This window comes from Ovis aries, chromosome 9 (assembly GCF_016772045.2).
Source record: "Ovis aries strain OAR_USU_Benz2616 breed Rambouillet chromosome 9, ARS-UI_Ramb_v3.0, whole genome shotgun sequence".
NCBI classification, from domain to species: Eukaryota; Metazoa; Chordata; class Mammalia; order Artiodactyla; family Bovidae; genus Ovis; species Ovis aries.
In genome coordinates this window covers 89,032,341-89,043,970 of record NC_056062.1, presented here as the reverse complement: position 1 = coordinate 89,043,970, position 11,630 = coordinate 89,032,341, and the positions used below count along the sequence as shown (strand labels likewise).

Sequence of the window (11,630 nt, the reverse complement as noted above, 5' to 3'; positions counted from 1 at the left end):
AATAGCCTTATTATACCGAACTTAATGTTATACAGTAATGGCATTTATTAGAATGGAATTCTATATGTATTATTACTTCCGACAGCAGCCTGGCTTTTTTAGCCTCCTCACAGCATGAGACTTTGGTAATTATGCTAATGCTAGCTGATTCATGAGGACAACTTCCTAAAGTGCACTTAATTAACTCGGAGATTTTGTAAACAGCTGTACATGTAGTTTCCGGAAATTGTGGGGATATGTCAATCTGACATGTGTACAGTCTGCCTTCCTAACCTCATCAGTTTTTACTAAAGCTGAAAACAAGAAGCTCAAATTTGGCACCTTCTGAAGCAAATGCCTACAATTTTCTGAGAAACGTCGCTTTAGCCTCCTGGAAGATGGGGACAATCTAATTTCTCCTGTTTAAGTCTGTTGAGCTAGATGAGACTTTTAAGTTGATATGAATGAAAATATTAAAGCTTGTGTCTTTAGTAAAGGGTACAGCTTTTCCAACATGTTGCTGCAATGTGATTTTGCTTGTGGGTTTGGGCTGCCCTCTTGGCTCAGACAGTAAAGAATCTGCTTGCAATGCAGGAGACCTGGGTTCGATTCCTGGGTCAGGAAGATACCCTGGAGAAGGGAATGGCAGCCCACTTCAGTATTCTTTCCTGGAGACTCCCACAGACAGAGCAACCTGGGGGGCTACAGTCCATGGGGTTGGAAAGAGTCTACTCAACTAACACTTTCACTTTCACTATTGTTCCTATTGCTGACCAGCAGTGCTCTTCAGAGGACTTCTCTGCAAGGTGGGTTTTATATCCACTGAGTTCATAACGATTGCTTCCTTTAATCCCACCTGGTGGGTTGATCTGATACTTGACCGACTTATAAACCTGGCTTGGACAAAAATCACTTGATGTTTGACATTTTATTAAAATCTCATACTCCCCAAGTAAGAGGTAATAGTCATATACATAGAACATTTAACCAAGACTAACCGTGCAATGCAAGACTTTAACACGCACACACAATTAAGAGAAAAACCTAGTGAATCATTTCAGAGCCAAGACCAACCTAATCAAAACGGAGGGAAGAAACATCATCAAGAAAGTACAGAAGAAAAATAACCTTCTAGGTACCATTAGGAGAATACCAATTGCACAAAGCTGATGACAACGGAGAATAGGGATTTTTTCCTTAATAATCTTATTGCCACTGCAGAAGATCAGACTCTAAGCTATGCCCTAGAAACTAAGCTAGAGATTTGCCTGTGGTTTCTCAAGGGTGCCGTCAAGGTCTTTTCCTGTCATTAGTTAAACTCTCATCCTGGCTATAATCTCTCGGGGAACTAGCTAGAGACTATCTTAAGATCATCACGTATTTATTGCTTAGCCTTTTCCTTGACTTCGATCGTCAGAACCTCTTCCCCGGCCTCGGCAGAAGGAGCCATGCTGATGATGAGTGATTGACGGGTAGTTCCTCTGGGTAAAACTGCCTTTCTAATTGCCTGGGGCGCTTCCTCCGCTGTAATGGGACTCGTTTGACATTTGGATGCTTCAAGTGGTTTCTCTGCTGTTGCTCTTCCTTTATCTTCAGATTCTTTTCCTTTATCCTCTTCTTCCTGGTTTTCATCTTTTCTCTAGAAGAAAGTTATTGAAAAGAGTTGATTGGTACTGAAATCATAATCAAGGATGTTGGAGTCTTTTGATTAATACGCAATACCTAAGGATCACGGTCAAAAGATTGACGTAATATGGGAATTGTGTCTGCCTTTGACTATCCTTTAACTAAGTTTCCTGATGTACTAGAGAATGGGGTTGAGCTGTCGTCACCTTTGAATTCAGGGTTAGTGTGCGTTACATTTCTGTTCCTGCCAGGGAATTTGCTCCCAGTTGGCCCCCATGGTCTCTGAATTATTAGACTTAGTGCTCAAGATGCTTTGCTTTTCAAATATTTACTTATTTATTTTATAAAGATAAAATTTTAAATATTTATCGTTTAATAAAAAGGTATTAGCCCAATACCAGATAATGCTCTAAAAACACTCTAGAAGTATAGTTGCCCTCCTGCATAAGCTCATGGGAGCGTCTCAGGAGAAATTCCTGTCTCCTTCCTGGTACAGTCTCTCCATTTGCCCCATAGGTATTTGATATACTTTAAGAACCTTTGGCTTTTAGTGTCATCTGTAGAAATTTCACATTAAGACACATACCATGCTCTTTGCTGGTGACGCTTGAGATCAGTTTGACAGAGGCTTGTACAGGGTATGAAGGTGCATATACAGAGTTGAGAACCTTACTTAACACACTGACTTACAGAGCTGTTTTCCCCATAAGTCTTCTACACAAATTATTATTTGCCTGCCAATTAAATGAGGCATCTGGTGTACCCTGACCTGCATCCCAGTGTTGTGTGTGTGGAAAAGGAAGAGGCAAGTTTGAATCTCTTGAGTGTGATTGACTTTATAATATTTGCTTTGCCAATTTTCGGAAAAAGTCACAGATACTCATTTCTTACTGTTTTAGAGACAACATAATAACTAGATTCAGAAAACTTGAATCTCTGCTCTGTTTTTCAGGATCTGCCCTCATAAACTTATCATGAGAATCAAAGAAATATGAAAAAAAAAAAGAGAAAAACTAAAACATTTCAGTTTCATGACATTTCTAGGAATTAGGAGACAGCTTGGTGTAGGTGTTGAAGTCTGAATTTTCGACTAATAACTTTTGCTCTGTCATTGATGGTGATCTTATCTAAACAATTGATCTGGATTTCAGTTTATTCAGCTGTAACATGAAAGCTGTGATGTCCTCTGTGAGGTTACTTCTGACATAGTGATAGTAATTGAATGAATACTGGTGAAAATGTTTAATGGCTGGTAAAATGTCTTACACATTTTGTGTAAACATATATATATGTTTATGTATATACAGCTGATCCTCATTATTCATGGCAGTTTTGTCCTACAAACCTGCCATGAGCACTGAACTAGCAAACCCTGCTCTTTGGGGTAATGCAGGTTTAGGATCCTACAAGCCTCTGGTTTTAACGTTTTTGTCAACTGCTCAATACATAACCTTGTTTTACATGCATTTCTATTTAGAAACACCTTATTTAATATGTATGGTTTATTCATTTCATTGAACTCACAGCCAATAGCACTCTGACTCATGCCCGGATGAAGCTTGTCTAATACACGTGTTTCTCTGTAGGGCACATCACTGCATTTTTGCCCTTTGGAACACAGTACTTTGGCACTATGTTTGAGGGCCATTTTTAATAGTGGGAGGGGGGAAATGCACAAAAATACAAAAAACACGACAATAAATAGACCTTGAAAAGTTCATTCATTCACAGTGTGAGAGCTGAAACAAGAAGGCAAAGTGTCTCCTTGTTCAAATTCAGCTGAAAATATGTGCCCCCAGCAACTTAAATTTTTGCTACTCTGTACATGTATGCCTGAGAATGACCTCTAAACCCCTTAAATATTGGTTTTGAGGTTACAGACACACTTTAGTGAGTAAGCAGTTTCACAAACACAGAAAACACAAATTGAGCCATCAGTGATGCCATATATACTGGTGCTGGCTTTAGTCGCTCAGTCATGTCCAACTTTTTGTGACCCCATGGACTGTAGCCCGCCAGACTCCTCCGTCCATGGGGGTTCTCCAGGCAAGAATACGGGAGTAGATTGCCATTCCTTTCTCCAGGGTATCTTCCTGACCCAGGGATCGAACCTGGGTCTCCTGCATTGCAGGCAGATTCTTTACCTTCTGAGGAATATAGAATCACACAGAAATCAGTCCAGATTAAAATGGCTACCCACTCCAGTATTCTTGCCTGGAGAATTCCTTGGACGGAGGAGCCTGGCGGGCTATAGTCCATGGGGTCACAAAGACTCAGACACTGCTGAGCGACTAACCCTTTCACCTTTCCTCATATATATATCTATATATATCATCACAAAACACTAAAACTGTCATAATAAACCCAGGGGGGTTAACTGTGATGATACATGGGTATATAGTAAATAATAATAAGTGCTGTGTACAATGTAGCAACTATATGCATTAGATGAATCCAGATTATCCCAGTGTCTGGCACGGGATTAAAGTAGGAGCTTGTCTGAGTGTATTTCATCTGGAGGTCTCTGTTATAGCCCTCCTTTCCCTCTGTCCTATTACCTGACCGGTTTGTTCTCTCTTCAACGTGAGTAGTCTTGCAAGACCTGCTTTTCCAGAGCTTCCCAGAAGAGCTTTAAACATTTTGGGTGTTTCTTGTTTCGGTGGGAAGAGAAAGGCAAGTCCTTTGTTTGGGGGGGTTGCCCCTGTGCCTGGAGCCTTGTTCTTTAGAAGCACTCTGTGGGCAGGAGAGAAAGGCCATTTTAGATAGCATTGTGAGGATTCTGGAAAAACTTCCCAGAAATACTATCTTTTCGCCTAGTCTGTGAAGTTTTCAGTGCATGACCACATAAACAATAGTATGTTAGGTGGCTCTCCTGGAAACTGTTGACTGCAGCCATGAGCACAGGGTCACGTGAAGCCAACTCCTCTCTAATGGTTTTTTTTTTTCTCTAATGAGATGTCAAAGGTGGTACCTGGCTTTCTTCATGAGCAGCTTTTCAGAATCTGGATAATGCACTAGAATTTCTTGGAGGGTCTTTTTGTCCAGAGTTAAAAGGTTGGCGAAGCCATGGGCCACCACGTTGGCTGTTCTCCGGTTCCCTCCTCTTGCTGCTAGAAGGCTGTAAGAGAGAAAAGCAAATCTTTGCCATCATTTTCTATCTCCCTCCACCAAAATCTTTTAAAAAATAAATATCACATGTTAGAGCCATTTATACTGCTTCAGGGTCATTCCCTGGAGGTGAGAGTTCAGGTGATTCTGTGGAGAGAGTCAGGATGTGGCGGCAATAGAAGTGGCAATAGCTTTTAACATGTTTGGCATCTAACTCCTGCCTCAAATCAAGGCTTTGTAGCCATCAGAGCCTGGGAGGCTCTTCCTCCCAGATTCCAGAAGTGCCACCTCTCTTTGGTGAGAATCCTCTATTTGCTCTTCCAGACTCACCTTTTATCCCTCCTGACATCTTTGCCTTCCAGGAAGCTGAACTGTGGGTTTGCTTTCTGATTTGGGGTGAGCCAATGGGAAATTAAATTAAAAGACGCTTCTCCTCGGAAGAAAAGTTATGACCAACCAAGATAGCATACTCAAAAGCAGAGACATTACTTTGCCGACTAAGGTCCGTCTAGTCAAGGCTATGGTTTTTCCTGTGGTCATGTATGGATGTGAGAGTTGGACTGTGAAGAAGGCTGAGCGCCAAAGAATTGATGGTTTTGAACCGTGGTATTGGAAAAGACTCCTGAGAGTCCCTTGGACTGCAAGGAAATCCAACCAGTCCATTCTGAAGGAGATCAGTCCTGGGATTTCTTTGGAAGGAATGATGCTAAAGCTGAAACTCCAGTACTTTGGCCACCTCATGCGAAGAGTTGCCTCATTGGAAAATACTTTGATGCTGGGAGGGATTGGGGGCAGGAGGAGAATGGGATGACGGAGGATGAGATGGCTGGATGGCATCGCTGACTCGATGGACGTGAGTCTGAGTGAACTCTGGGAGTTGGTGATGGACAGGGAGGCCTGGCGTGCTGCGATTCATGGGGTCACAAAGAGTCGGACACAACTGAGTGACTAAACTGAACTGAACTGAATGGGAAATATGAGGAGGAAGTCAGAAAGCAGGTAGAGAGTGGTTTTGGAGCATTTATTCCCCCATTCTTGCCCTGCCAGGACTTAGGTTAGCAAAGGCTGCAGTTGCTACCAAAAATCCACAGCCCCTGACATGTGGCCATCTCCTAGAAGAACAACTCCTGCAGATTTCTTTCTGGGCCCTGATAACATGCCCTGCCCTTGTCCCCTTTAGGCTTGGCTGTGAAAACAGCTCCCTTGTAGCTAGCTTTGAGATGTATCAGCATCTCTTGTTGGGTACTCTTAGATTTGTCTTTTAATTTTCTTTGACTGACTTCTGTCAATAATGCCTTTATTAAAGTCTTCTTAGTTAATTTCCTTAAGTGTACATTCTGTTTCGCCTGTACTCTGAATAATAAAGCTCTGACAGCAAATCTTAATGATACTTTGGTAACACTAGGTGGATTCAGTCTCTTCCTATAAGTAATTTCCAGATCAAATTATTTCTCAGAATCATAAATTGCTCTGTAGTACGGTCATTAGGGCTTCCCAGGTGGCTCAGTAGTAAGAATCTGCCTGCCAAGCAGGAGACATAGGTTTGATACCTGGGTTGGGAAGATCCCCTAGAGAAGGAAATGGCAACCCTTTCTAGTATTCTTGTCTGGAAAACTCTATGGGCAGAGGAACCTTGGCAGGCTACAGTCCATAGGGTTGCAAAGAGTTGAACATGGCTGAGTGAAACAATGGCAATAGTCATTCACTTCCCACTTCCCACTTGGAATGTTCGAGAATTGTGGGCTTTATATCTCTCAGGGTATAGCTGGGGCATTTTGCCTTTTGGAAGTAGCCAATAGATAGTTACCAAATAAATGAACAATTGAGTGAATGAAACAAATGAATATAACTTCTATCATTCAGCAGTAATCTAGAAAATAAGGGTTGGTCTTTAAAAACAAGACGATAAAAAGCACATTTCAAATGTAAAACAAAAAACAAAAAACAAAAAAACCCACTACAGGCTCTGCAGTGAGATGGTAACACTCACTGAGATTCAGCCTCTTGGAGTCAACCATTTAGAAATGGAGAAAGAAGTCTCACATTAATGAAAACAATCTCCAGGGGTGGGAAGGTCTGAGCAAGCAGTCTGGCAATAGAAATGCTCATGCTTTCACATCCCTGCCTTTGGGGGCAATGAGATGTGAGAAGCTGCCTGGATCTTGGGCCTGAAGATTGATATCAGACCATGTGTATTTCTCCAGCTGTTGTTGCAGAAAATGGAACATTCTGACTGGCCGTAAATCATTAGAAAACTAACACAGAGTTTCAGCTGTGACATGTAAAGAGCTTGGAAGTTGTCATTCCTGTCTTTACCACTTGAAAAAGTTGAACACACTGAAAAACCAATGACTTTTCTCAGACCTGTCAGAAAACTGAGGTTGCAAGGTCAACTCCTGCCCCAGTCTGGAGAATCAGATGATTTCAGAGGTCATGGCTAGACCTGCTTATCTGGGCAGAAGCCCTTGGAGCTGTAACTGGTAGGGAACACTTAAATGGTAATTTTGACAAATTGCTATAGGTTGAGAGTAAATTATCAAGAGAATGAGAAACTCAGAGGGCCACAATTAGGGGGAAACTGATACTTTTATGGGTTTGACGTTGAGAAATTCCAGCAAATTCTCATGGTTAGAGCCAAGAAAGATCTGCTTGTTGCTCTGGCAGTAAAAGGGGATAATTAATCATTGTTAAAAAACAAAACAAAACAAAACTCCCAAGGTGTATTTTTTTCTCCATCACAAAGGCCTACATCCAGGGAAAAAGATTACCAGAGTCTTATCCACCTTTAGGAAGGGCATTTCTCTCACTCTAGGCACTTCTAGCCTTCCTGTCTTATGTAATAGGATAAGAAGGACCTGTGAAGATCACACCCCAGGGACATAAGTGCCCTAAAAGGCTGAGATTTAATCCTAAAGTCTGAGCTCTCCCCCATACCTTAGCACCATGTCAAAGGGGCTTCTGTATATAAAGAGTGGATAATAGTTGCAAAATGCAGACTTGCTCTGAGGAGGAGTATTTAAGGAAGGCCAAAGGCAACAGAGGAGATGGAAACAAGGGAGCTAGAGACATTTAGAAGCTCTAGCACCCACAGCTGCAGCAAATGGTAAACACAGCTCAGCTCCTAATGAGAGGAATACAACATCTCATTCTAAAACTTTTGCCTCAGTTCCCATTACATCATATAAAACTTTTAACAAAAATTACAAAGCACACTAAAAAACAAGTGAAATACAGCTGGAAGAGCCAAAGAAAGCATCAGAACCAGACTGAGATATAAAACAGATGTTGGAATTATCAGATAGAGAATTTAAAATAACCATGATTAATATGTTAAAGGATCTATTGGAAAAAGTAGGCATCATTCAAGAACAGATGCGTAATGTAAGCAGAGAGACAAAAATTCTAAGACAGGTTCTAAAGGAAATGTTAGAAATCAAAAATACTGTAGCAGAAATGAATAGTGACTTTGACGGGCTCATCAGGAGACTGAGTATGGCCAAGAAAAGATTACATGAGATGTGTAGAAAGTTCCTGAACTGAAATGCAAAGAGAGAAAAAGAAAATAAAAACAGAACACCGAGAACTGTGAGACATTCTAAAAAAGTATTACACACACACACCCACACACACACACCCACACACACACAGAAGCACCTACCAATCTCTAATACTAAAAAAAGAACTTGAAGTAATTATGGCAAGAACTTTCACAAATTAATGACGGACAACACACCACAGTTCCAGGAAGCTCAGAGAATACCAAACAGAATAAATTCCTACCCCCATTCCTTAGCATATCATATTTGAATTGCAGTAAACCAAAGACAATCTTGAAAAGAGATAAGAGGGGAAAACATTACTTATAAAGGAATGATAATAAAAATTATGGTGAATTTTTCATCAGAAACTATGCAGGTAAGAAGAGAATGGAGTGAAATATTGTGCCTGAGAGGAACAAAATCATCAACCTAGAATTCTATGCATAGTAAAATTATTCTTCAAAAGTGAAGGAGAGACAAAGATTTTCTCAGAAAACCAAAAACTGAGGGACTTTGACATTAGCAGAACTACTTTTTAAAAATGTTGAAAGAATTTCTTTGGGAAGAAGTAAAATCATACAGATTAAAAAAAAACAAAAACAAAACAAAAACAAAAAAAACCATATATACAATACGTAACTAAGGATTACTTTTGAAAGAAAAAAAAACAAAAAAACAAACAAAACTTAGGTCTATAAAGAGAATGAAAGACATGGGAGAAGGAATAAGCAGAGGTAAATAAAAGTTTTATTTTTCTTATTTTTAATTGATCTAAAGTACAACTTTAAATAAAGTAGCTGTGTATTGGGTGACTGAGCATAGGGATAAGTGAAATGACTGACATTAATGTCTTCAGGGCTGGTACGGAAGGCCGTTATAAGACTTCTGGATTACCTGTTAAGTCAGTCAGTTCAGTCCCTCAGTTGTGTCTGACTCTTTGTGGCTTCATGGACCACAGCACGCCAGGCCTGCCTGTCCATCACCAACTCCCGGAGTTTACCCAAACTCATGTCCATTGAGTCGGTGATGCCATCCAACCATCTCATCCTCTGTTGACCCCTTCTCTTCCTGCTTCCAATCTTTCCCAACATCAGGGTCTTTTCAAATAAGTCAGTTCTCCCCATCAGGTGGCCAAAGTATTGGAACTTCAGCTTCAGTATCGGTCCTTCCAATGAATATTCAAGACTGATTTCCTTTAGGATGGACTGGTTGGATCTCCTTGCAGTTCAAGGGACTCGCAAGAGTCTTCTCCAGCACCACAGTTCAAAAGCATCAGTGCTTCGGTGCTCAGCTTTCTTTATGATCCAACTCTCACATCCATACATGACTACTGAAAAAATCATAGCTTTGACTATACAGAACTTTGTTGGCAAAGTAATGTCTCTGCTTTTTAATATGCTGTCTAGGTTGGTCATAGCTTTTCTTCCAAGGAGCAAACATCTTTTAATTTCATGGCTGCAGTCACCATCTGCAGTGATTTTGGAGCCCTAGAAAATAAAGTCTGTCACTGTTTCCATTGTTTCCCCATATATTTGCCATGAAGTGATCTGCCATGAAGTAATGTGTGATAGTGGTGTAGTGTAAATGTGAAGGTAAACTTTTTTTAAAATGTGTATTTAAAACACTGAAATTTTTTGCAATGAATCATAATAGATATGTTAAGAGAAAAACAGAATTATATAAAATGCTCAATTAAAACCAGAGAAGGCAATAAATAAATAAATAAAATAGAAGGAAGAAAAGCTTACTATTAGGCCACTGTAAGGCATGAGACTTCTACCTGAACTTCATGTTAAATTTGAGTCCAAGACTATTCAGGTCACTTAAGACTGGATTTACTCCTCCTAGATGGAAACTATTTCTTTGGAATCCACACATGCTGACCATGTTAATGCCCACTTATTTTGTTCAAGATTTCACATTAAAAACTTAAAAGTTTGTTCCTCCATGGCCAAAAAAACCCTGTTTACTTTTTAGTCCTTTCCTGAAGTTCTCCCCAAGACAAGCTCTGCCTTCAATTTCTTTTCTTTTTTGAGGAAGAAAAAGAAATTTTACTGTACCATTCATCTATTTATCGTCTATCTTCTTGCCTGTCTAGAAATGGATGTTAACATTTGAAGGACAGTGATTGGATGAGTCTATTTCATTCACAGTTCCATCTCCTTGGAATAGAGTAATCCACTGGCTAGGCAGGGCTAGATGGCATTGAGGGGCTTAATTTGGACCTGAGATTGTCTGTGTGTGTGTCAGACTATGACAGCAGAAGAGAAAATAACATATTTAAATGTCAAGTTATTTTGAGATTTCTTAAGCTTTAATTAAAGTTGCCTACAGGTTACACATTTGGAGCGCTTGATGAGTTTTTGAACGGAAGAGATTGTCTGCCAGATGGATTTTGCCCAAACTCTCTCAGCAATGTTTAAAATAGCATCTTTCTTTCCTTCTGTCCACAAAATGCTTCTCCAGCATTCCACCAATGGAAAGTTTCACTCACTAAATAGCTTAGTAAGAAGATCTCTAAATATTTCCAAGCTCACAGAGTTTCAGAAATAGCACGTGCTGGAGGGTGAACAGCTGAGGTTAATGATAAGTGTCCCCAGGTCAAAAATAGTGAATAGAGCAACAGCTCGGAAAACGATGGAATGGATTCTAATTCCAGGTCTGCCTCTGTTTGCTGGGACCTTAAACAAGAACTTAAGGACCTTTTAGATGTTTACTCCAATCACATAAGTAATTATTGAGCACCTATCATGTTTTCAGCAGGCCTAAAGGAAAAACATTAAAGCCTGATATGGTTTTATGCAAAGAGTACAGATTTTGAAACCAGATAACTCTACCGTTTATTTATTTATAATGATTAATTAAAATTTTAAAAATAGAACTATAGTTGAACTTTGCTATTTATTAAGTGTATTTCTGGGCAAGATACTTAATCTCTCTTTTGGGAAGCAAGACCATTTTTTAGCACCTACTATAGGTATTATTATCTTTAGGGAGAAATAGGTGTTTGTAGACTCTTGACATTCAATTATGAAGGTGTAATTAGGTAAAACTCCCGGCTGAGTAGTTTTAAACCCTAATTTGGGGTATGTAATTGTAACAAATATCAATAAATATAATAAAGTTTATTATTCAAGGTTTTCCAGAGAAACAGAAAAAACTAGGGTGTGTGTGCGCGCGCACGTGCGTGCGTGCGTGCGCACACACACACACACACACACACACACTTAGGTATGTATATATAAAAGGAGATTTATTGTGGGTATTGGCTCACGTGGTTATGGAGACTGAGAAATCCCACCGTCTGCCATATACAAGCTGGAGACCAGCAAGCTGGTGGTACAATTCAGTCTGGGTCCAAAAGCCTGAGAGAGCAGA

At 40.0% G+C, this 11,630-nt stretch overlaps 1 protein-coding gene across 1 annotated transcript in view; it reads right to left on the bottom strand.

Moving 5' to 3' along the window:
* Positions 1–1,360: 1,360 nt before the first annotated feature.
* The window catches only part of CNGB3 (cyclic nucleotide gated channel subunit beta 3), a 183,074-nt gene continuing 172,804 nt past the window's right edge, over positions 1,361–11,630 (bottom strand). Inside the window, 3 exon segments of the mRNA NM_001143664.1 lie at positions 1,361–1,618; positions 4,164–4,338; positions 4,577–4,723. Of these exon segments, the coding sequence (NP_001137136.1) occupies positions 1,361–1,618; positions 4,164–4,338; positions 4,577–4,723 (580 nt within the window).